The sequence below is a fragment of the Parus major genome, chromosome 1 (genome assembly GCF_001522545.3).
Source record: "Parus major isolate Abel chromosome 1, Parus_major1.1, whole genome shotgun sequence".
Taxonomy (NCBI): domain Eukaryota; kingdom Metazoa; phylum Chordata; class Aves; order Passeriformes; family Paridae; genus Parus; species Parus major.
In genome coordinates, this window is record NC_031768.1 from 47500806 (window position 1) to 47527396 (window position 26591).

Sequence of the window (26591 nt, forward strand, 5' to 3'; positions counted from 1 at the left end):
TGAGAGCAGATAGTTTGGCTATCAGTGGTTTGTATCTACTTGTGTTGGTACAAAAAATGACCTTTAAGTTAGGTTTTCAAGGCATAAAGCCCCACATTCCAAACTATTGGAAGCAATGTAACTGTATTTTTTATAACTGGGCTAATCAGACAAGACAGACATTTCATACCTTTACCTGGTCCTTCCTCTCTCTGCACACTGCTGGGAAACATGCACAGATGCAAAATACAGGAATCTAAGCCAAAAATATGGTAACATTATCAGTCTTTATGAATAAAATAATATATGTCTCAAGCAGAAAAGACTTAATTGTCTCAGTTTAGTACTCTGACCAGTCTGTCTTGTCCTGTATTGGTTCTTTTCAAGCTCTCATCAAAGAACCTTTCACATTTTGTGCCAGATGTTACTTTCATATTTCCACTATTAATCCTCTCAGGTTTCTGAGATTTCAGGAGTAGGCAGTGAAGTTGCTGAAGCATTTCACAAATGAGGCCCTAATCCTAGGAGATCATTCATGGTTAGAGTCTCGGCTTTTAACCCATCCTTTCTCTATAGATTTACCAGCAGTGGCCAGATTGTTGGAAAATTGCCTGACTGTTTGATCCTTATGCCCCAGTGCTTCAGCAGAAGCATGCCAGGCATTCCACGAATTTTTTTATCTGTTTCATCCTGGCTCCAGCCCTCCTGCGAAAGTATCCTTCATGCTACGTGGATTATGGTGTTCAATAGCCTGGACCTGTTAAACATTTGTTACCTCCTGCATTTACATGGTATTTCTCAGCTCCCCTCAGCTGTAGCAGATTGTTACCCCTCCAGCTCCTTTCTCCTTGCTCTCTGAGGTCTTTCTTTCAGTACTACAGAATTAAGTATTTTCCATACCCCTGAAGAGTTGGTAACATCAACCCATAAATTTCAACAAAACCTGAGGCGCTACTAGATCACAAATAATTTTTTAAGTATTCCTTCACAGACTAGGCATACAACTTCAGAAGAAATCCACTAAACAAATACGTTTAACCTCCTTAAGAGAAAACATGTTCCTTTTAGCAGCTTATTCAGAAAAATAAACTCCTTTACAAGTTATTTTTGGTTGAGAGGAAATATATTCATCCCAACAGAGCTTGTTCTCTAACAGGTCACTTTCCAGTTTCATACACTTTTTTGAAGCAGTGGAAGTCATGTCTTTGAAAGGGTTCCTGCTTTATCCCAGATTCATTTAAAAGAGTTTCACATGTCAAATGTAAGATGTATTTCCTTGCTTTTGATTTCTCTTTCATGCATTTACCCTTTCTACTCTCTATATTGTCTATTCACATTTTTTCAACAGAAGTCAATATAAAAATAAAGCTAAGAAAGATAAATAAGAAGGATTCATTGCATTCCTGTGTAGTTTGCTGGCTGCACAACAAACTCACTCAATGAATTTCAGGCTCCAGTGGTTCTCTTTCAAGCTCAAAAATCTCAAAAATTTTACATTTCTTTTGAAAAAACTTCTCTGAGCATCATTCTACCTAAGCAGCATGTCAGCGGTGCCAAGGCTAAAAGAATCTTCTCGGAGTGGATGTCCACACACTCCAGCCTATATTAACTGATGGTATGTGCATTATGTTGTTCAATGGTTCTTTTCTTATTTGACAATAAGTATTTTTTCCTGAAGTTTACTAAAAAGTGTTGTAACATGTAAGCACTCAATTTTTATCAAGCACACTTTATTCAAACCCATCCTCTCCTACCCAAGCATTGCATTCCCACCAAATCCGCTAGGTCTTGTCTATGCTGTAATGTCACCATGGATTAGTTTCCTCGCTTTACTTGCAGTGACTTACCTATATCAAATTGAAATGCATCCGTGCAACTCTGCTATGTCGGTCTAAGATACTTTCCTTGTTAATCATTGCATCCACAACTTTACGCTTGTTTGAATTAGCTGCTCAGCATTATAAGCATTTATCTTGTGGTGCAATGTTAAATCACTCAGCATACAATTTTCAGCATGCTGTGGCACATTTACAAGAAACTACAGGAATCCTGGGACTGAGGTCAAGTGAGTAGACTCCTAGGAGCCTACTATCTATATAGTATCTATACCATATCCCCCCAGCACTGCTTCCCAGCTGCTCTCCAGCAGCCCAGAAAGTGCAACACAAAAGCTCCATGCTCTGGAGAGTTGTTGGCACAAGCTGGGCAGCAGATGCAGAATTTTGGCCCCTTGGTTTCCATGGATCAGAATCTTCTACATGGCACCATCACATGCAACATCTTACAGGGCACGAGGGCTTATCCTAGTCCTCATTTTTTTGTTGCCCCCAAAGCTACATGGGCTGTGGAAATCCCACCTGAGCTGACTGGCAATGTGGTGGGCTAAGAAGCAAAGGCTGGCCCAAGCTGCCCGTGCAGCAGGAGGGCAGTGTGGGAACCCAGCGGTGATGCCAGGTGTGAGACTGTAGCTGAGCATGGGCTCCTGCAGACAGACTGGAGGGAATGAGGAAGGGGAGCTCATGCCCTGGGAGCTTCCCCTGGGACATGTGCCATATTTTCCCATACCCAGGAAGGACAATGACTTGTGGCAGTGAGACCAAAGGAGGCAACTAAGTTGGTCAGAGGGATGGAGCACCTCTCCTAAGGCTAAGAGAATTGGGACTGCTCAGGCTAGAAGAGACTTCAGGGTGACCTAATTGTGACCTTCCAGTACCTGAAGAGGCCTTACAGGAAAGGTGGGGCAAGACTATTTACAAGGGCACGTAGTGACAGGAAAAGGAGGAACAGATTTGAATTGAAAGAGAGTAGATTTAGATTAGATATCGAGTGGTGAGGCACTGGAACGGGTTGTCCAGAGTTGTGGATGCCACATCCCTGTTCAAGGCCAGGCTGGATGGAGCTCTGAGCAACCCGGTCTAGCGAAAGGTGCCCCTGCCCACGGCACCGGGGTTGGACCAAGACCATCTTTAAGATCCCTTCTATCCCGAGCCATTCTATGATCCTGTAATTCTGTAACTGCATAATTCTATGATCCTGTGATTCGGGGCAATTAACAGAATTAAAACAGCCGTTTATTTAATTCAGCACGAAGAAACCTGAGCACAGCATAGGTTTATCGGGGAAAGCAGATCACCCTCGCTACCGCGTCGGCCTCCTCCTGCACAGGCACTGTGCCTGCGCTCCCCACGGCGCTGTGCTTCCCCCCAGGAATGCCGTGCGTAGGCGGAGACCTCCATGGACTCCCGGGCCAGTTCCTCGGGGGACAGCAGCAGCAGAGGAGAGCCGTGAGGGGCCGCGGCTCCCACCCGCCCTCCAGGGGAGCGCTGCCAGAGCGCGGAGCGCTCCCCTCCGTCGGGCGGCGGCTTGGCCTCGCCGGCTGCCGTAGCGGGGCTGGCGGGGCCGGGGCCGGCCGCGGGACTTCCGTGCTGCTGGCGCCGGGCCGGGCCGCGCCGCTCGGGGCCCGCCATGGCGCAGCACGGCCCCAGCGTCACGCTGTCCCTCACGCTGCCCATCACCTGCCACATCTGCCTGGGCAAGGTAACGGCGCCGCCGCTGCCCGGCCCCCGCGGGCGGGGGGGGCTGCGGGGAGCACGGAGGTCCGGCCGGTGGCGGCAGCTCAGGGGCCCCGCCGCGGCTCGACGCTCCGACCCCCACCGGGGTTGTGTCTTTTAAGGCTCCGTGCGGGGAAGGAAACTGAGGTGTGGGTCGTTCCCGACAGTGGCCAAGCCTCGCTGGCACCTTTGGGAATGTTGGGAAGCGTGCGTTGTCCCGGCGGGAGCGTCCCGGGAGGTGTGGGATAGCCAGGGGGTCCCAGGTGGCTGAAACGCGCGTATGCAGCTCCCGAGGTGCAGGTGTTGGGGTTTGGGGGTTTTCTCCCGGTACCAGTGGGGTATTCTGTTCTAAAATGCTCGGGGAGCTCGGTGCTGTGTCGCGGAGGACAAGTGAAACAAAGAGGGGGGTGTGTAACCAAGTAGGTTTTAAAAGTACTGAGCAAAACTGCAGCAGTCTGGAGAAAAAGTTTCCGTTTCCTTTCTCTGACCCTTTCTCAGTTCCTTTCTCTTCTCCCTCGGGAAGCGGAGGGCTCTTGCTAGTCTGTTCTTCTCTAAAAGCCCCAGAGCTAATTTCATAGCTGTCACTAATTGCTTCTCAAATTCTTTGCTCATTCCTTACTACTCATTTCTTCTTTTCTTTTTTCTTTTTTTTTTAATTCACTTTCTTTTCTTGAAGCACAATAATAATTACAAGAGGAGAAATAGCCTTTTATGTTGGTACTCTGGCATTTAGTGTCTGTTTGTTTCTGCCTCACCTGGCCTTTACTCCCAGACCTCTGTTGGGTTATAACAAAAGAGCAGGCACATTTGATGTGTGAAGTAGGTGCGACATCTGAAAGTATGAAAGTAATTTCACATCTAGTGAAAGTAGTCAGACATCTCCTTTTTCTGAAGTCTCATAATTCTGACAGTGCATTACTTTTAGCAACCATGTTTACTCATTTCTTGTCTATTTTTGTGGAAGCTGAGTAAGACTTTCTTGCTCTTGTCCTATTACTTTTTTTTTCTTCTGTTTATCTGTCTAGTGGAAATGGAGGAGAACCCAAGTGTACTCTGTATGTAATGCAGTGTGGATACCCTCCACTCTGCAAAAAGTGGAAAGAATGACAAGAGGAGAGTGAAATCAAACTGACAAAAGATATTTCCTATTTGTGTCCATTCCTAGTTAGTTTCTCATCTAAGCACTTAACAGTTTGGTTAGGTACTCATTCATGTCTTGCTATAAAGCCACTGGGTTATTCCAAGCCACTGTTTTGTAGTTTCATTTCCTTTCTAGATGTTCCTGAATTTGTACTGGAAAAGACTTCCATACTCTTTCTTGCTTTCTTGCACTGAGATAACGCATTAACATTATATAAATGAATCTGTTGGTGATACATGTAATAAAGATATTTGAATGCTTTCATTTTTTGACATGTAAATCGGTTCAGATTTTGTCAAAGCTGACAGCTGTGACTGCCCTTTCTTTTTAATATGCATCTTTGTCTCTAGCTTGGAACTTCTTTGAAAACTTCACCAGAAAAACTCTTCTTCTCAAGATTGTGTTTGGAGGAAGGAATTTGTTTAGCCTGAATTAAGGAAAAAGTCTTGTTAGTTTTTACCACCTTTTAGGGCAGAGCACAGAGTGTCATGGAGGGTTGACATAATCTGGTACTTCCACAGTTTGTAGCATAGACTTCAAATCAAGTAGAAGGCCCACCCTAAACCCAGAATGTGTATCTTGCTATCCCTGCAAAATTTGCAAAGGCCTGACTGCAAGATAGAAACTATTAATTGTGTATAATGGTAAGAGGATAAAAAAGGAAATAGTGCAGAGAAATTCTTTCAATTATTTGGCCACTCATTATTTTTAAAGCAGAGACCTTGGGCAGCAGGGATATGTTAGCCCATTTTGTTAATGTGAAAAATGTTAGAAAGTATATTGGCAAGATGTGCAAATAACCATTTAAAATAAGAGTAAATTACTTGGATCAATTTCATGTTTGTTACCTGAATATTCTTTTGGTACAGTCTGGGCTGTCTTTTACCATACGTATTTTTTAATTAGTCACCAGATCAGAAGCCATCTGCTTTGGACTGTTAGGTTTACTTGTCCCAGGATGTCTGAAGGTCTCTCTTGTTGGTTTTGGTGTAGACAAGTTGCTTGGGCTCTAGACACAGTTTTGTGTTGGCTGAAATGTGTAGGATGTCTAGGGTTTGGTTCACTGCTGTGTGTCTGATTTTCCATGTGCCTGCTCCTCCGTTAGTGCTGCTTGAAGGCCCAGATGTGCCTTCAAAGTGTAGTTGATGTGTACAGGATTAGATTTTGATTTGCATAGGAATGGCATGATGTTAGAGGGGAAAAATTAGGAAATTGCTCAAAATCACCTAGCTGATCAAGCTTTCTGAAATAAACCATAGTCTTTCTAGACATAATGGTCAATGAATGAACTGGAACTGTGCTGTAATTCAAGTAAAGTGCTGTTTTAGTAATAGATATGTCCTGATCCCCCACCCTGTGGGTTTGTCACAGTTGGTGGGAAGGGCAGTAGCACCACCAGCCATTGTGTGACATTTCAATAGCGACTTCTGCTGTTCTGGTGTCCGTTGCTTTGTGTGGATCCTGAGCCAACTAAAGTATAAAACCCCAGCCCTGAAATGAAACTCGTAAAGGTGTGTAAATCAGGAGCACTGTACCCTGGAGAGTAATAAATGTGACTTACTATTTTGCTAGAGATACAGAGTAATCATTCATGTACAAGAAGTGTGCTTCTATGTCAGGTTTGGGGTAACTGAGGGTCTCTTTCTCCCCAGAGGGAAACCTTGCACTCATGAAACATCTTTTCCTGTTTGGATTATTTTATGTTATTCTGTTCTGTATTGTATCGTCACCGTCCATATAACTATTTTCAGGCTGCTTCAGAGTAAGAAAGAAGTATTACTAGAGAAAAAGTCTTTTTTTCTTTTTCCCTGCTAGCTGCAGGTGAGAAAGCTCTTCTTCTTGTAAAAGAAAGCAATAAGTAACAAGATTTTTGAAATTAGAAATAATGGAAATTTTAATATTTAAATGTTTCCAAAGCATTGGTGTGCTAATGTTTGCAATAATCACAAAAAAAGCCTCCTTAATTAGAGGTGAAAGTTCATATTCTGTTCATACCTTCAGTAATTTGAGTTTCTGTTTATGTATAGATAATTTGTTTGACTCCCAGGACTGTCATATTTGAGGTCTTAGAAATACTATGAATCCTGTAAGGTAACAGAGGCATAGAGAGTGAATTGGCAAAGAAGGTGACAGATCTATGCCTTAGTTCATATCCATAAATATTTCAGTGGTAAAACACTTGGATTTTAGCTCATGCAGTGCTGATCATATGGATACAATTGCTACAGGACACATCTGATCTGTTGGCCCAAGTGGTTATGAATGTCCTTTCCACGTGCTTGCTTCTCCCTGTCAACATTTTATTTTTCCTTTTCAGTTTGACTAGTTTACTGATAGAATGAAAGAGGAATATCTTGGAGATTATGAGGAACTTCATTTAAAGATGAAGATTCTCTTGAACTTGGGTTTTAAGTGCAGTACAATAGAATTTAATATATATTCTGACACTTCTGTGTCTAAAAATACATTAATTGGAAAAAGACAGGAGTGGAGGAAAAGCAAATAATCATTTGAAGATCCCTAACACAAATACTAATGTTAACAAGTAAGAGATTGGAGAGTATGCATTACAGTAAGCTGTAGCAAGCTGCAGTAAGGCATAAAGTATTTTTCTTCATTATATTTGGTCCCTCTATACAGATTTACTTTCAAACATGGTTTATAGTTAAATGACAAGAGAGAATAGTGCATTGTCATTAATATTTTCTAAAAGTTTGTTTACCCTGTCGTTTTGGAAGGGGAGGGAAAGCTTGAAAGAATCTGTGTCTGATTGGAATATTTAATCCTTCAGTTAGCTGCCCCATTCTTGGGTAATGACTTATTTAGTAGCAATGCATATCTAGCAGGAGACTTGAATTAGTGATTGCTGGTTCACATTTCAGCTCTGTGGTTTTGGCCTTGATCCTTTTAAAAGCTGATTTCCATGAAGCTGATTATCCGCAGGCTAAAGTTAATCTGTAACACTTTATGTTCCAGTGATACCTCTTCCACAGCAAAGTGTTGGATGGTGCCAGTAGAGATCCCTCTGTACTTCACTTTTCAAAATGCACTTGCTTTGGTTGTGTTCTACCTTGGGAGGTGAATGCATTTCACTGGAGTGGCTGGCTGTAGTTCTTGGGAGCTGTAGGGTAAAGGAAAGGTGCTGCTGCTCTGGTTATTAATGAGCTCTTGGAAACAAGTACTTCAGTTCTGCAGAAACTGTTACAGCTTTGGTGCCTTCAGTAAGGGGGAAATGTGGTATTGTGAGTAGGAGGTTGCTCCTAGCTAGCCCTGAGAAACAGCAGTGTCATTTTCCTGCAAGGCCAGAATTGCACTGGGAGATGGAGTTGTATATTTTTGTATTTTGTTATTTGAAGGAGTTTTAAGGTATTCATAGAGTCTGTTGTTTTTTTTTTCTTTTTATTTCCTCTTTAATGCTAAAAGGTTCGTCACCCAGTTATCTGTGTGAACAACCATGTTTTCTGTTCCATTTGTATTGAAGTGTGGCTGAAGAACAATAATCAGTGCCCAGCTTGCAGGATTCCCATCACGCCTGAAAATCCCTGCAAGGAAATTATAGGTAAGGACAAGTTTAGTCTTTGAAATAGTTTTCAGGTATTTACTGCTGGAGGAGATTGCTTTGAGTCCAGAGATGTCTGGATACCTTTTCTTCTGTGTGTTTTTACCAGCATCTAAGGAAGAATTAACTAAATCTTTAATCTTGTAGCTATTAGGGATGTTACTGGAAAGTTCCAAAGACATTGTGTATATTAATGGTGAGATTATCCAAGCAGAATCAGTACCCAGTGGCTCTAATGATTGTTTTTAGATCTTGTTTGGATGTGCCTTTAACTGCAAAAAATGTATTAAAAATGCATTCTCACCTATGCATTGCAACCTGTTCACCTAAGAGACCAGCATGAGCTGAGAAATAGTGTACTTCAATCCAGAATCTTGAATGAGTATGTGGTATTTTTTACTGGTTGTTTACTTGTTTATTTTTGTTCATCACTTCCTCCTTTTTTTTATTTTCTTTTTTTTTTTGTTTTTAAAAGAAAATTACTGTAAGCACAGAAATAAGACAAAGCTGCAGCAACTGCATGAGGATCTTTACTTCCCCAGAGCTAGGAAATGCTGCAGTCTTTATTTGATGTAAAATATCATCTGTGCTATTTCATTCTAAGAGAAAAATTTATCTGAATAATCTCACTTAAAAAACTTACAGTTACTTGTACTAATTAAATGTATGCTTGATACCCTGCTCCTTCCCTTCAGCTGTATTTATTAGTATGGTCTTAAATAACATAGGATTCTGTTAAGGAAAAAAAGTTGAAACATGTGAAAGTTTTCTTCCTGCTGTGTATCATGATTTTGACGTATAAACATCACTAGTAGGTACTCAAGTTGAACCTGTTTTGAAAGTGAGAGGACTTTAAATTTTCCATGGTAGCCAATTGGTCCAATATTAGCTGCATTTGTAGTTGATAATGTGAAAAGTGGTATAAGGTATTGAATTGACTGAAAAGGAAACAATATCAGTGCTTCTTTCATCCTATTGTTGCTTTAGGAGGAGCAAGTGAAAGTGATCCTATATTTAGTCCAGCAGTCAGAAAACACCTACGTAAAACAAGGCTTGAATTGCTCCACAAAGAATATGAGGTAAGGACAGGGGGAGTGTTGTGCCTTTCCAGATGAACTGCAGCTGTTAAATTATGACATATAAATGGTCCTTTTGCTTTGAATCCTGCTGTTTTTAATTTGAGTAAAGGTGTATACTGTATCTACATGAAACACAGTCACATTAAAATGCCACCTTTTGACTAGGTTACAAGAGAGCATTTGCTGGTGCTTGAAGTGATCCCACTGAAGTTACAGTAATAATGTTTCTAGATGACAGGTAGCCAAGTACAGCAAATTCTTTAGTTTTGTGGGAATTCCACCCCCAGGTGGTATGGAAACATTTTCTTTATGCATATTAGGTGTAGGAAGCTTTTTGTTTTGTCTTCAATACAAACATATTTTCTGAAACGTTTCTCCCTGTTGCTCAGAGAGACTAAATTCCTTCTTAAAGAATGTTGCCCACTGTAACCTTCTGGCATAGATTAATTTTTAGCTTTATTGTTTTCTGGAAGTGAATAAATGTTTGAAAGTAAAGCTGAACACTCCAATCCCCTGCTGGAAAAATATTCTCTTGGGAAAAAGATGAAAATATGTTAATAAGGAATGTCCTTAGTTTGTTTTTTCAGCTGTTGTTTCCTCAGTAGTAGCAGTGTGAAGACATCACATGCTTTTGAAGGAAACCTGTCGTGGGGAGGAGAATGAGGGAAAGGCAATGGACTCTCCCTGTATCCTTAACACGGGGGAAGTAAGAGCTGTCGTTTATGACAAGCTTGCCCATAGCTCAGGTTCTTTTAGTCTCTCTGAGAGGAGTCAGGAAAGATGCTTCCTGCTTTTCTGTTGAGTCAGCTCGAAATTCATACAGCTAGCCATAGGATGAATTTCTTTTTAAAAACCATTTAATTTAAAATGGTTGTTTCCATGCTGGGGGCAGGGGTGGGCACGATTATTTTTGAAAATATGCCTTGGATTTATGTAATTGCTGTACATGGCCTCCTTAAGTAGTGTGGCCATGAACAACTCATATACTTGAATTGGTAAACAGTGCTGAAGACATGTTTTCAAGATAAATTATTTCTTTTATCCCTTTAACAACAGGCTTTGAAAGGTTTTTGCTTCCCTGTGGCTTCAGACTGATACAGCTAAGAGCTTTGTTCCTTGCATTTTGGGAGTCTTCCTTAAGATGTTGCCTTTTCGGTGTAGCTGGAGCAGCCTTTTCTGGGCAGTGTTCTGTCCATTTTGAATTTGGCAACTTTCAGCATCCTATCATGTGACATTTCAGAATGATATGAGAGAAACACTCTTAAATAATAACAAATGAGTCAGCAGAGGATGACCTTAAGAACACTCTTGGTACAGGAAATCCTTGCACAGAGTGCCCTAATAACAGATTCATGTTGCTGAATGCTTTGAAGCTTTTGGTCTGCCCAATAGTTTGTTCAGGGTCCTTTATGTCATCAAGGGATTCCCTGTACTAAAACCATCAGTGTGCTTGAGTGTGCAGGTTGATTAAAATCCTGCCTAAAGCACAGTACATAAGCATACTTAGATATATGTGTAAATGAAGGCATGCATCTGGGCTTGCCAGAACCTGTGTTTCTAAAGTGCTGTGGGAACTTGCCAGTATTATTATTTTGATTCCTCTGAATTTCTGACACCTTCAGGATGAAATAGAATCCCTGCAAAAAGAAGTAGAAGATCTGAGAGGTAAAAACCTCAGTTTACAGATACAGCTGAAATCTCTTCTGGACCCTGCGGCATCAGCTTTGTCTTGCCAAAATGAGGAAACTAGCCAGTCAGCAAATGAAGCAAGTACCAGTGGCCCAGAAGCCCCAGAGGAGTGGAGCAAAAAGCTGAAAACTGCCAATGATATGTGCGAAAAACTGATGGATAATGCAGAAAAGCTAAGGGAGGTAATAAATGTAGCAAACACATTTCTTTGTCTACTTTGTACTTTAACTGTTTTGTGTTAAATGGGAGTAAGAGCTACCATGACCTTCTGGTACTTCATAGATCTAGAAGAAGGAGGAAAAAAATTGAATTCCAGTGACTGTAGGTATATCACAGTATTTCCATATTGCCCTTGCAAGTGTCAGATGTTATTGCTTCTTCTAGTGAGTCCTGTATGTGAGTCTTCTTCAACTCCTCTGTCACTCTGTGACTGAGTAATTGGATTATAGTAGCACTTGTCGAGAGTATTGATGACCAGATTTTTCAGGCTTGCAATAATCTATATAATATATCTATTTTGCAACATTTGGTGGGCAAACACAGTACAGTTGGCTGAGGCAGATTTTGCACTATTGCCCTCCCTGCTAACCGATATTTTTGGTGCAATTTGCTGAGACAGAGTAACTTGACCCTTTGACTGAAAATAGACAAGCTTCAGCATTTTATGACCAGAATATCCTTTACTGGAAACCTGTGGCCTTTTTATACATTTTTATATATATCTTGATGTAACATAGAAGTAAATCTGATACTGCAGAAGCAAGGATGAAGGAGATAGACATGTGAAAATGCACCTAAATAAAAGTATCTTGCAAAATATACCTGCAGGCACAAGTAAGATCACCTTAAAAATTGAAGAAGAGTGAAATTTCAAGATTAATTTGAAATCAAGGTGGAAAGAATTGGACTTGTATTTATTCAAAATGCTGTCTTGATTTCTTCTATTAACAATATTGGGTCACTTTCTGCAAAACTGAAGTGTGGTGCATTTAGGACTTTTTTTTAAAAGTTTTTAGCATTAATAGTGTTCACACGTTTTCTGTGCTATTGACTTGGAGGTGCCCATTGTACTGTTCTGGCATTTTGTTGATGGGACATTTCTAGAACCCCAGAAACTTCAGATTCCCTTGTAGATGGCAAAAGAGGATTCACAATGAGAAGTTCTTGTCTGACTATATTTTTTTGGGTTTTTTTTTCATGATGTTAAACTGTACTGCCTCTTTTTTTCTTTTTTCTTTTTTTTTTTTTTTTTTTTGATGACTTAAGATTTTTAACCTTTTCCCTAGGTAAGTGAAAAGAACACTGTAACAGGAACTGAAGAGAGGGTTTGCTTGGGTGTTTTTCAGTATAAATTTAGCCAAGAAGAGAGGTTTAAGCGTATAAAATCTCTGAATTTGGTGAAATTAGAAAAAAATAGAGGCTTAAATAGGTTTTAGAGAAGAATTCTTAAACTGTTGTAATAGAATAATTTAGGTTGGAAAAGACCTTTAAGATCTTTGAGTCCAACACTTTTTTCCCCATCTGTTCACTGCTCAACAGCTGCTCAGTTCCATATGTACCTAAGGTCAGTTGGCTCTGGCAGACCTTGTCTCATTTGTCAGCATGCACTGCCCATCCTCATTCTGAACAGTAAGACCTCTTTCCCATCCACACAATATCTGCAACCAGAAACCTTCTCATCTCTGAAAGTACCTGACCCAAGAGTTCCAACCAGACAGCACTTCCCAGTGAGATAAGATCCCTCAACAAATGTGGTTGTCATCACTTCCTTTTTCAAAACCAGACTGAATCAGGAGATAGCAGCCACCTTTATCATTTGATGTTCTAGAACAGACAAATACAGGAATGCCCAAAGTAGTCATTATTACTTTGAGTGGAGCCATAAAAGCTATGGGAGTGGTGAAACAAACTCCATAGAGAAAACCTAGGCTAAGTACACTCCTTAAAAATGCAGTTACATGAACTCATTAATGTAGACATTGTGCTGCAAGTGGGGGTTCCTTGCAGATTATTGGCTTGGAGAGTAGAGCACTCTCAGGAAGGAGGACAACAGAGAGGTTCAGTCCTACCTTGCTATGTTCACATGGATGCCTTGTCTATCAGTGCTACACAAGTAATGAAAATTTTTATTTGATTATGTAGCTGGGGGAGCTGTGTTTTTGGAAAGAGAGAAAGGGCTTGGCCAGGTTGTCAAATGGTTTGATGATGCTTTAGAAGTGAGTGTCCCTGAACTCTCATTCATTGCTTTCAGGATAGCTTTTTGTGCTTTTATTTTTTAAATACCGAGTAGTTGACACTCAGCCTTGGGCTCACCCTTCTCTCCCTTGCCACAATTCTCAGTTATTCTTTCTGTCCATAGGAATATTGAGGTGTTTGGGATGGAGGGAGATGTTTGTTTATATATTTTTGCTCCATTTCTTCTCCCCCTTACCTTGAAAGGTTGCTAGGGTTATTTGTATGAGCATTTAAAGTTCTCTGCCTCTCTTCTTGCACTGTTTGATGCTTCTGAAAATGTAGGTTTCACTCTTGAGCCCAGCTGCATAGCTCTTTCTTCAGATCTAGCTCTAGATCATACTTTTATTATGCAGCGGAAGCGCTATCTAATTGAGGCGATGAATTACAAGTCCTGGACTTGTGGTGCTGTTTTTAGCATAGGGAGATTGAGCAGACTCTAGGAAGTGCAAAGAGTATATTCTGCTTGTTAGGATAGTAGCATTCATTGTTCTGAAATATGGTGGCAGGAAAACTTCTCTTTATATGAAGTGTCTTGTTAACAAGGGTGTCCGCTGAGCTGGGAAGAAGGAATTGACCTCAATTCAAGGAGTAAAAAGTGTTGTGAATCAGGAATCTTAATCATAATGTCCTGGAAGAAAGTGAGGAAAGACTGCAAATAGCTTGTCGTAATGGATTTACATCCACAGGACAACTCTGCTTTAAAAACAAGCCAAAAACCCACAAAGTAATCTTGCTTTAATTTGGAATGGGGGAAGCTGTTCAACATTAGTTTTGCTGATACCTGCACATTGTAATGTTAATGTACTTAACGTATTTAGTCATGTGGAAAAAAAACAACATGGAATTGCCATTAGTACATCTCCTTAATGATTTTCTGTGCTAACTAACATAGCTGTGTTTATTTCCCTAGATAGGACACTTGCAATGTATTTTGGGAATATAAATAAAAAATGTCTGTTCGCTATTCAGTTTTGCAAACCATTTCCCATGGTGATTTTTAAGTGGTGTCCCTGTCTGAAGGCTATTTCCTGCCTGCACATTTCTAGTTCTGTCTCTTTAAAAAGGAGAAACAGCTTGTCCTATAAATATTAGAAGTCATTTCTGTTTTACTGTATATGTATTTTTTTCCTTTTCTTTTCCTTAGGCAAATAAGAAACTGAGCATGGAGAACAATAGCCTTTTAAGAGAGAATTTGCGACTAAAAGCTGAAGTTGATAGTAGATCACCCCAAAAGTATGTGAATATTTTAAAAGCTGCTATCTTTTATTTATAGACTGTTTAACTGTTGTAAGCCTGTTTAACCTAAAACTGTGGTGGTGTACATGGTGTTGCATAGGTGTCTCCAGGTAGACTTGAGAATTTTTATCCTCATGGACTTAGGTGAAAAACGAAACTTATAAAATAGCAGCAAGTGGGTGAGAAATGTGTCTTAGAAAATTGCTGCAAGTCCACAGTGAAGAAATATGACTTGACTACAAGTGCTGTTCCTTTTGTTACGTGGCCAGTATTGAAGTATTGGATTCATTAGTGGAATTCTGCAGTTGTTATAGGGACATTTCTGAATCTGGTGCATGGTCAAAGTAGAAGGTCTCTTACTAAGTGCAGATGTTCTAGGTGTTTATGTTTGTTTTGTTCTTCCTTTTGCTGCCTTCAAGGTTTATTTTGTGGGCTTGGGCTCCTTGTTCAAGTAAGGCTCCTGATAGCTTTGTGTATGGGCAACATATGTAGAATTGAGCTTCTGCAGCATGAGACCATCATTCCCAGAACTGACATCTGTGTTTAATACTCTGTTTTAAACAGTTAAAACACCAATGACAATACCCTCAAAAAGCAAAAACTTTGCTATACTCATTAGAGCTGTGTTTTAAGGTGCCTCTTCTTGGGAGTACTTTATGCAGCAATATATTTATATTTTTAAAGTTCTTTTCCTTTCTTTCAATGGTTTTCTACCTTTCTTCTCTATTTTGTTTTTCTCATCTGATTTTCAAAAGCTAATAGCGATATTGGCCAAAGGTTTATACAGAGCTTTTGAGGAAGGGGATTGGGAGGCACCTGTGTAATATGAGAAGAAAGCTTTCTGGATTTTTTTCTAGGTCTGGCAGCACACCTGCTGAAAGATAAAATTCATCCCTGTAGAAGAGTTTACTTGCCAGACTGCTTGTCATTAGAGACAACAGGAAAGAAGATGCATGATCCTAGTGCTGTGGATACATGAAAGCACATTCTGCCCTGAAGACCCCTTGTAAAACAGAGCCCTCTTTAAGGCCTTGGCAATGGCTTTTATGGCATGGAATATCTTTTCCCCTAAGACTCAAGAGTGAGTTGGCAAGGCTGGCAAACTTAAAAAGTAAACAGATATAACTAAATAAATGCTAGAAAAGACCAGATAATCTGAACTGGATTTTACTTTTCTGATACCAGGTAAACTCCCCAGTGGAGACAGTTTCTCTTTCTTCTAGCTTGTGCACGCTTTACCATGGTTATCTAAAACAGTAGCCTGTCACTTTCTGCTTTAGAAGCCCAGATATAGCCAAAAGTTATTACAAATTGCATTGTGAGGGTCTGTCTTGGAAACCAGATGCCCACTAGATTGGTTGGTCTGTGTCTCTGCTAATATTTTTTTATTATTATTTTTTTAGTCTCCTGAACAAATGTCACATCCTGCCTATTTATTGGGAGTTATCTTTGGCCCATGCTAACTCTGGAGCTGTGCATGGGATTGTGATAGTTTGGCATTTGGTGCCAATTGATGGTTTGGATTTAGGACTTTAATTGAATCAGGTTTAAACTAGGCTAGGAACAGTTCAAATACTTCAGGAGTTTGTGTTTCTGTACCGTGTTTCTGCTCTATTGAGTCTTGCCTTTCCTTTGAGCTCAGTGATGTAATACAAGAATTTAAGTACATGCAAGGAAAAACCTGTCCTGAAAGAAAACCTTCAGCACATTAAATTTAGCAATTTTGATTCATCCAGCCTATACTGATTCATTCCTTGACACATCTTAAAGATTGAATTTGTCCAGGTCTTCTAGATACTTATGACTTGAGAGAACAAGTAAACTTGTGTTTATTTGGTTTTACTCTGCACTCAAGAATCTGCAGTCTCTGTGATAATGCTTAGAACTGGTACTAGACTACAAATGAAGTCTTGGTAGCACAAACTAGAATAGAAAAACTGTCTTCTGTCTTCTACAACATCTTACATCAGTATCTTGCAATACCTTTTTAGTTGTTTCCTTTTACCTGACACTTCTAGCACAATGGCCAGTACCAGTTCTGCCAAATTGGTATTTAAAAAGTTACCTTCCTACCTCATTTTGCATTTGTGCTTTTAATGTTCCCTTTCAAAGTGTGGGCATTAAACCACTTACTGGCTTTCTTCAGGTTGATGTTTTGATGCATATCCAACTCCATTCTTTCAAATCCCACATACATCCTTCAGATGGTGAGAAGTCTCTCCTATCTTAATGTTGTTAAGCAGAATTTTTAAATTAACTTTCATCCTTGTGGTCATTAGTCTGGTCAATGTCCAGATCAGACCTAACATCAAGACATTTTTTAAATATTCTTTCAGCTCTTATGGCCAACTTTGATAATATTTTAAGGGTCTTTCAGCTAGGCTTCACACTTTGAACAGGACTTGCAATTAATGGGTTTTTTAACTTGCCTATAAAATCAGAATTGAAGGCATAAGTATCAGAGCCCAACAATGTCACTAGAATTAAGTTTCCATACAAGTACATGGATTTGACGGTATAGTTGCTCCTGTGTGCTTTATTCAGAAGTTTTCAGAAGGTAATTTTGGGAAAAGTTTCTGAATAGGTCTTTAACATAATTTAAAATAGCTACTGAATTGGATTTTTGTATTTTAGTGCCACCACTGTTGTTTCGTTTTTCATATATTCTTTAGCTTCAGATTCTCAGGTATGGATTCATGTTTAAACAAATAACTAAAGTAAAAAAAACCTAAAAATAACTAAATAAAACTGGTATCAAAGTATTTTGTAAAGGTTTTGCCAGTATTCAGTCCCTATATCCCAAGTGTAGTTCATTTTGTGCGTGATGACATTGGAGCTAAATAGCACAACATAAATTGTTTCAGTGGACTTTGCTTTACAGAAGCAGGAACACTAATGGCAGGTGAATAATCCCTTTGTAATACAGACTCTACCTCTTACATCACAGGGAAAAGTATAAATAGCCTTCTTCAGTGGTCAATAAAAACTTTCCTTTTATCATAGGCTTGGATTGTTTTTTCTTTGTTCTTATCCATTAAAGCCTGTTGAAAAATGTCATGTATGTCAATAAAATTGATATTTCAGCCATATCAGGAATTTTTATACATTTTTTAAACTCATGGTGCTGATTTATTGATTAGCTTTTTATTTTTTTCCTCAAAACATTTTTGAGACTGGACCTTCACCAGAATACCATACCATCATGTAGTTGGGACACAGGTCTGAAAGGCATATGAGAGTAAGTTTCTTGCTCTGATTCTTACCAAAGATCTGCATTAGTCTTCCATTTCTCAGGCAAATCAGACTGATTCGTGGTTGTTGTTTGTTCTTTCTTTACCTTTTCTCTTGATGAATTTTCAGTGACTTCCACTTTCCCAATACAGAACAAAAAAACTTCTAAAATTTCAGTTTTGCAGGATAAAAAAGCCCTATTGCTTCCATCTCTACTTCAAGTAGAAAACCATTAGGTGTATTGGCAGGGCACAGTGGATCTAAAAGCATTTTTGGCAAAGGGATGTTTGCCTTTTACCTGAAGGAAAATAGCTAGCAAGTCCATCTACTCCAGGGTATAGTGTATTTTATGAATGGTTTGATTCAAATCAGTGTGAACCAGACTTCTAGGCTTCCTAGGAGTCTTTTCCCTAAATATTTAATTCCTTCTGCCAGTTAAAGTCCCAGTCTGAAAAACTATCTGTAACATGGCATAAAATTGCGTTATCTCTTTTCTCTGGTTGCGAGTTGTTTTATTATTGCAGTTTAGGGAAGGGAAGAGCAATTCCTCTTCAGTTTTACTGTTTATTTTGTCTAGATTTGTGACTTCAGGTACACTGAAATCTAAACCTGTTGACTTTCTAGGTCATTCTTTACAACATTCAATTTTTACCTAACTCAAATATCTGCACATACCAGACTGTTAAATTCAATCTGCATTTCACTGGACCTATGAATAGGCTTCTAAAAACCTGTGCCCCAGGTGCAGAGGGTAAGAACATTTGCTGCCTTCCCTGATTGAAAACTGGGCTACAGTCTCACCTCTCTGCAAGTTTGCTGGTTCAGAGAAGTGACCATTTTCGAATACTAGCTGCAGTGTGGCTGTAAAAGTAAAGTAGAAGAAAGTAACATATAATAGCTTTCAAATGAACTCTGAGTTCTTGAGTCATTAAACCCTGAGAAAGTGCCCACTTCAGGCATAAAGATCTAAACCTTGGGCAGATGGGTAAGGACGGTCAGATGACACTCTGGTTTTGTGGGTTTTCCAGTAGAGGTTGTTTTTTTATTAGTTCTGAAGTAATTCTTTCTAGCTTTTGCTATTTGCTGTCCCTGGTGATAATCTACCTTTCTTACATGGAAAACCAGTGATGATTCATTGATAGATGTTAAAATGCTTGGAGAGGCTTTGCATCTTTGTCTAAATTCAGCCAATTCCCTACATGAAAGTGGGAACTGACTTCAAAGAGTGTACCTGACTTGTCTGTTCCCAGTGGACAGTATGTCTTAACTTTTTGTGGTTTTTGAGGGTTTTTTTGCTTGTTAGGAATAGACTCTCATCTGGCAGTAACTTTTTTTTTTTATTTCTGATGTATATGCAAATATAACAGACTTCTAAGACAGTTGTATAAAACCTGGGATGTTGCCAAGATGTTTCTGTAGACCACCTTTCATAGGTGATATGAGGGGAATTGCAGAACTGGTACAGCTGGTATATGATATCACTGAGGAGCTTTAGAAACCAGTAAGTTTTTCAGCTGGCTTGTTCTTGAATTTCCTGCTTTTCTTCCCATCTAACTGCAGAATCCAGGGGAAAATGTGTATCTAAATGATGGGACTGCATTTGGTTGTACACTCTGGCATTGCCCTTATCTCAAATTGTAATAAGCCCATTAGTGTACCTTGTCGTTTTCCACTTTTCACTCTTTGTTTCCTTTGGAGGATGGATCATGTTCATGCATCCTGAACTGCAGGGTTTGGGCCATCAGGTGATTAGAATTGGAGTCAATTTCCATAGCATCCCTGCAGATGCAGTCTTTGGGGAGTGGTTATACAAGAAAACTGTTTGTTGCAGCTGCTTGCTATCCAGAAAGAGAAGAGTTTGTATGAGGTTGTGTGGTTTTAAACTGACTAAAGGGCTCAACCAGACAGACATGCTGCAGTTAGTGGTCACTGATGTGTAAAATAAAACCCTAAAGCTGAATTTGCACAACTGTTAGGTAAGAAGAGAAGGAAGAAACTGAAAAAAAAGAATTTCTAAATGGACTTCGTCAGTCTTCAGAAGCTGTCGTGGTTTAACCCCAGGCAGCAGCTAAGCCCCACACAGCCTCTCATTCACTCCCCTCCTGGGTAGAGAAGTGGAGAAGCAAAAGTGAAAAAACACGTGTATTGAGATAAAGACAGTTAAGTAGGGTAAGAAAAGTTGTGCACAAGCAAAGCAAACCAAGGAATTCATTCATCCCTTCCCACAGACATACAGGTGTCCAGGAAAGCAAATCTGTGCCTAACAGTGACTTCAGGAAACAAACATGGTCACTCAGAATATCCCACCTTTACTTCTTCTTTTCCCAGCTTTTTATTCTGAGCATAATGAGTTAATGGTCTGGAATATCCCTTTGGTGTGCTGGGATCAGCTGCCCCAGCTGTGTCCCTCCCCAACTTCTTGTGCATCCCCAGCCTCTTCACTGGTGAGTTGAGAGGCAGAAGATGCCTTGACTCTGTTTTAAGAACTGCTCAGAAGAAACTGAAACATCTCTGTGTTATCAGCATTGTCTCCATCATATATCCAAAACATAGTCCCATAGTAGCTACTGTGAAGAAAAGTAACTGTATCCCAGATAAAAGCAGGATAGGAGTACTCAAACATATAGCTGAGGGAGCAGTTGTGAAATAATGCAAAGGAGGGTGACTCCAGCAATTTTAGTTCTTGCTCACTCTAGGTGAGATATGACTGCAGCTTTCTGATTGGTGTCAAGTTAGAATCATGCTAGGACAAGAAGAGGGACTTTTTCCTCTGACTGAGGAAAGGTCCTGAAATATGAGCTTGAAATGTTCATCTAGACATCCAGTGTCACTTCAGACACTATAACATATCCACTACTCATTCCTGAGGCTCGCAGCTGTGATACATAACTTCATCCTTCCAGAGTGATATCTGGGGGCCAGATATCACTCTGTATGTTCAAGTGAATGTAAAATGTTCAGGTGATGTAAAATGATGTTAGATGTCTGTGTGGAAGGATCCAAATTCCACCTGAAATGTGTTCCTTTTCACTTTATGAGTGATGATTTGTTTTTCAGGGCTTGCAGTTTTCTATACAAAGGATGTACTTGAAATGCAGTGAGATCCAAAGTCATAGTTTCAGTGATACAACTAGAGAACAAGACTCTAACACTTAAAAGTCTGTCCATGTGGGGGGATATAGCTTTCCTTTTGCTATATGTGATATATATATAAATGTGGTATTTACCACATTTACTGAATAGCTTAACTTCTACTGAAGAATTCATCACCTTGTTACCAAATGTGAAATAATTCAAATACTTCATGAAATACAATTTCTCTAGATTGTCAGGTGAAACTTAGATTTATTTTCAAGCACTTGTATTGCAGTCTGTTATTATCATAAGACTGTAATTTTTTGGCTATAGCATGGCTCACTGTACCTCTGAGGGAAAGAAAAGAAAAAATCTCTTATGAGTGGTTTGCTTTGGGGAGATGGGGAGGGTTCTGGTTTCTTTAACCAAAATATTAATGTTTTCAAACTCTCTTCTGACTTGCTAGGTCAATCACTAAAGCACCTATATCTGGAGTAATTGGCTGTGTTAAAAAAATCTATGTCCTTAAAAATGGGAAATAAATGTATTCAAGTCTTAAAGCAGGAACAGAAAGCAACTGCTGTTCTAATGCCTAACTGCAGAAATAACTTTGTAGGCAGCTTGTCATATGTTACATTTCTGAAAACCAAAATTCCCAAGCACATCCCTCTGCAACAATTAACATATTAGTGATGCTATTTGCCTTTGAACAACATACTGTATTTTTTTAACCTGAGGACACTTGTTATAAAAGTTACACTTGAGAATACAGTGCTTCCTCATAAGCAAATCTCAGGCTGTCACTAATGCTATTTGCATTAAATAAACATATTACACCATTCTTCCATTAAAAAGGAATTACCAGGTATGCATATAAATGTAAACATGTTTTAATTTTTATGTCAGCATGTCTGTTACAGGAGGCTCCAGAAAATCTTGCTTGTTTTACAGAAGCATTTTTTCCCTTTCTCTCACTTGGCTATTCAGCTAAATTGTATTTTTGCATCATCTTTCTGTATTTTATTAAGGAGTGTGGGGTTTGCTTCTGTAAGACTGTGTGAATAAATCTGTTAGAGAAAAGCAAAATAAATACTTTTGGACCACCTTAGGAAGTGAGAAAGCTCTTGCTTGGGTCCTGCTGTGCTACAGTGACTCCTTCTGTATCTTAAACCAAAATCTGTGTTCCTTTAACTGAAGGAGAAAGTAAGTCAAAATGTGTCATATATAAGGATTCATATTTCATGTAACTCCCTTCCCCTAAAAATGTAATGGAAACATTCTTGAGCTGTGATTCTGCTTTTAACTAGTTTCATGGGGAGAAAGTCTTCTGTGCCTTTTTTCCTATTTCCCTCTTGTGTGCCGCTAGAAATGGACCAACTGCTATAAGCAGTTGGGAAAACTTGTTTTCCAGAGAGTAAGCAAATGAAAAATGGTCTGTCTTCTTTTTTTATGGGTAGAGGTACTGTGGAGGTGAAGGGGTCCTTGTGTCCATCGAGTTGCAGTCCAGCTAGCTTCTTTTGGGGGAAAAAAAGAAATCTTACTAAATATAAAACTTTTACATGTCCATTTCTTGTCTACAAGGAAGGGAGTGGCACACATCAAAACTGTGTGAAGCTTAGGCTGATCTGATTTAAAAAGTTGTCTGCAGGCTGTGACAGAAAGGACTTAGATTGTTGTGTAAGTCTTATCCATCACTGAACCATCTACACCAAAGTCTTTGGAGTTCTTTAGATATGCAGAAGCAGATGAACAGTGAAATACATCAGTAGATCTGGTCACTCCTGCCCAGTTTTTTTGGGCTTATGATAGCCCTTATTGCTTTCCCCAGCTGTCCAGTTAATTGTCTTGCAGTTGTGAGTATACAGCAGCTTCCTGCTACTTCGGGCTCATGACTTGAACAAGCAGAATATGCTCTGATTGTTTGCTGCAAATGCATGCGTGCATGGATCCATGGCTGTTTTGCCAGCATAGTTGCAGGCCACAGATACATCACCTTCAGATTTCACTGATCCAAGGGTTGCAGTGGGAGCACTTTGTGAAGAGGTGAGCTGATGGAATGGGGAAAATGGAATGTAAATTCAGTGTGACTCTGAGGGAGGGACAGGCAGACAAAGAAAAATGTAGAAATTTCAGGCAGTGTTTGTGCTGAAACAGTAAATATAAACCTATGCTGTAACATGGAGCTGCAAGATGGAAAATGGAAATTCAGTGTCAGCCCACATACAGACTTGTCCTTTTTTTGTGATGTAAAACCTTATTTGTCAGAATTGTAGGGTGGCTGCAGGTCCTTCCCTCCTTTCTAATAATATCAGAACTTTAATTGTTTTTTCTTTCTGTAAATTGAAAGCCTTGGTTGGAGCAGGAAATTCCCTGGTGCTCACCTGTCAGTGACAGGTTAGTATTAGTCAGGGCATATAGCTGAAACCTTCACTTGCCCTCTGGGGAAGGTCAGTCTTGAAAGCTGGTGGAGGATGAGGGGAAGGTGAGTCCATATCTTGGCAGTTGAAAATGTGCTCAAGCGGGAAACCCCACGAACACACAACTTTCACAAACCACAAGCAGCAGGTTTTTGTATTGGAGTCAAGATAGAAATCAGATTGTTCTGGTTGTAAAGCTCATAAAAACAAGTAACTCAAAGTGGATATACCATCCACAGGATGGGTGAGGAAAAGCTGTATATCTAACGGGAACATAATTGAAATGGTCTGTATAAGTATTTAAACCACCTCAGAGGACTAATGCAATTTCGGCATTTCATATCAGCATTTTGTTTTTGACAAGGTGACATTGTGAAAGAAATGTATTGTAAAACACTGCTGTACTCTAGGAAAATGATTGAATGTAAATATTTCAAGATGTGGACCACTGTTCAAATGTTATCATAAATCTTTGCCATTGTTTTAGGGGATAATTCTTCATGCATATTTGAGTTGAATTGATAGAACCAGCCCCTGGAAGGGTAATCTGCTTGTTATTGCCTTGCTACCACTAATACTTCAATTTTGTCTTTTCATGTATCACCTCCACCTGTACGTTATTAGTGATGATTTTAGTATTTTTTTTCATAACTAGCAGAGAGAAGTTCTGACTTTTGTTTTCAAATTAACAGAGTGTTTAATAGCTTCATTCTGTCTTGAAATGAGCTTGCAAACATTCACAAGAATGTCTTTTTCCAGCTTAACATTTTATTTCTTTTTTACTTACTGCAGGTTTGGTAGGTTTACAGTAGCTGCACTTCAGTCCAAAGTGGAACAAAGTGAACGTGAAATGAACCGTCTGAAAAAGGCACTGGAAAGAAGTGATAAATACATAGAAGAAATAGAGTGTCAGCTTTTACAGCTGAAAAAGGCAGGCAAAGGAAGCCAGACAGTGAGTGCTGTTAGTGAGAGAGTGCTTTCCACAGATGCTGAAGAAGGTAAGAGCAGTCAAGATACGACATGTCTGAAAACCCAAGCTGAGGAGAAAAAGGCTTTGAATACCAGTCAAAGTCCTGACAGTCTGGAGCAGCTGACAAGTGGCAGAACTCACTTAAGCTCTTCTAGTCAAGATGGCTTGAATAGCTCAAATACCCAGTGTGCCCCAAAGAAAGAACTGTTTCCAGGATGTCACAGGGTTCTCCTAGATGAAAATAGTACAAATATGGATGCCTGCTTAGTAGACCAGTGGAATAAAATTGAGGAATGTTCTCCATACAAAGATGAAGAACTTTATGATCTTCCACCACCATGCACTCCTTTTCTGTCTCTCAGTCGCCTTCGATTGAACACTCCTGATGGAAAAGAGAATGTGAGAAAACCATCAACATTCCTGAGAAAACTGAAATTTGAAGAGTTTCATGACACTTCTGATGATTGCAGCAAAGATTCTTCCGAGCACAGCACAAGCAGCTGTAATAGCAAAAAGAAGCTAAACTGTTTTACTACAGGAAAATCAGGGGTTTGGGGCACCTGCCCAACAAATTTTGCTGAGAACTTAGATTTTGATGGATCGGAGCAAAATTCAGTAGCTGGTGAGTCAGATGAGACAACAGCAAAGTCCAGTGATAAAACAAGTTCTTGCTTACCTAAGAGGTTGCATACTCTCTGCTCTTCCGAAATGAACCGCACAAGAACCTCCAGCGAGGCCTCTATGGATGCTGCCTACCTCGATAAAATTTCTGAATTGGACTCAATGATGTCTGAGTCAGACAACAGCAAGAGTCCATGCTATAATTTCAAGTCCTCTGATCATGATGGTTCTTTGAAGTCAGCAGAGTGTGCTAAACTTCTGAATGGAACTGAGAAGAATCTGGAAGAGATGAATGAGGAGCAGAGTATGAAGTGTCCAGCTGACAGAACTGGCTGGAAAACTGCTATGTTTTCCAACCTCTCCCCGTCTGATGTAGATATGAGTGACCACTTTCCACTGTTTACAGGCCAAAATGTAGTGGCTAATGATGCCAAACCTCCAAACTCTTTATTTCAAAGGGACTTTTCTCCAAATGTACTGTTCAGTAACTCACAAAGGTTGTTTGAGGAACAGAAGTTTGGTTCAGGTTTTTTAAAGATGTCATCTGATCTGCAAAGTCAGATTAATCCTCCTTGGGTGTCTTCCTTTACCACTGAAAGAAAAAATAAAAGTGTCGGTCAGTCAACCAAGAGGAAAATTCAAAACAGCCTTTCCAGTGCTAGTCCATCAAAAACCACCAAGAACTGATTCTGCTTGGAAATCAAACGTGACTCAAAGTTGTAAACCTGCAAATGTTTAATATTTACAGGTGAACTTAATTGTTTATGACCTCCATGCAATCTGATCCTGTTTTTTTTGACTATGAAAAAACTGAACATTCACCTGCCCATTGCAAGCTTTTTCCCAAGGAAGAACCATTCCAGATTCTTTTCTTTGACTGGGCATTTTATTTACTTGGGGGCTTGGGAGTTTTTGATGCTCTTTAAGTTTTCACATTACATGCTCTTCCAATTGTGAGCACAGCTAATGGCTCCCTGACAGTTCTAAGTGGTCTTGTCAAATTAGTCATTTATGTAAGAATTAGTTTCAAAGGTTACATTTCCCATTCCTAAAGATGACATTTTGTGCATGTACGGCAGCTACTGGCCATATATCCTATGGATTCCTGAAATGGCTATAAATTAATGTCAGTTTTGCCATAAAACTTGCCTCCCAGAGGAAATGTTCCTGCTTAGACTGTTTCATAGACTGTTTCACTGTACTGTACTGAAAGTCTTGTTTTAAGTGGGTGTAGCGTAGCAGCCCCTTTCTTTTCAGGGTCACAGCACTTCAGTCAGAAACTATCACTTTAAACACTGCAATTATGTCTTGTCTCTTTTTGAACTTAAGCACAATTTTTAATTTAGTTCCCAAAAATCATTATTATTCTAAATGTGTTTAGTATGCCTGTATAGACCATAAAAATGGGTTTGTATGCTAATGATTTGTTTACCTAATGTGCACTGAACATCTTACATTAATACTGTACCATTTTACATTAATACTGCATGCTTTTCTATGTGAATTGAATAAAACATGTTATAAGCACTGTAATCCTTGATGTTGCCTCAAATATTGAATTAGCAAAAAAAAAAAGAAAAAAGGAGAAACTTTTTTTTTTCCCCTAATTTGGAAAATACATATCTAAGTTTTGTAAAGCATAAACCTGGGCTTATTCACAAAAAAAAAAAAAGAGAAAAAGACTAGAAAACATAAAAAAAACCACCCAACTCCCTCCTCCTTGTTAGACATACTACCATTCCAGTGTCAGCATCGATACAGTTGATGGAAATGGCTTTCAGCCTCTCTGGAGGTGACTCTTCCATGAA

At 39.5% G+C, this 26591-nt stretch overlaps 1 protein-coding gene across 2 annotated transcripts; it reads left to right on the forward strand.

The window, feature by feature from the left end:
• Positions 1–3173: 3173 nt before the first annotated feature.
• On the forward strand, positions 3174–26316 carry OBI1 (ORC ubiquitin ligase 1). 2 transcript variants are annotated; one of them, XM_015644782.3, is made up of 6 exons: positions 3174–3516; positions 8153–8230; positions 9218–9309; positions 10932–11180; positions 14378–14466; positions 23985–26316. In XM_015644782.3, exons 1-6 carry the CDS (start codon positions 3189–3191, stop codon positions 25468–25470), a joined length of 2322 nt encoding a protein of 773 aa, XP_015500268.1. In that variant the 5' UTR covers positions 3174–3188; the 3' UTR covers positions 25471–26316. The 2 variants fall into 2 exon arrangements, with proteins under 2 accessions (XP_015500268.1, XP_015500277.1); XM_015644791.3 differs by having other exon boundaries at positions 3379–3516; positions 8095–8230.
• Positions 26317–26591: the final 275 nt, after the last annotated feature.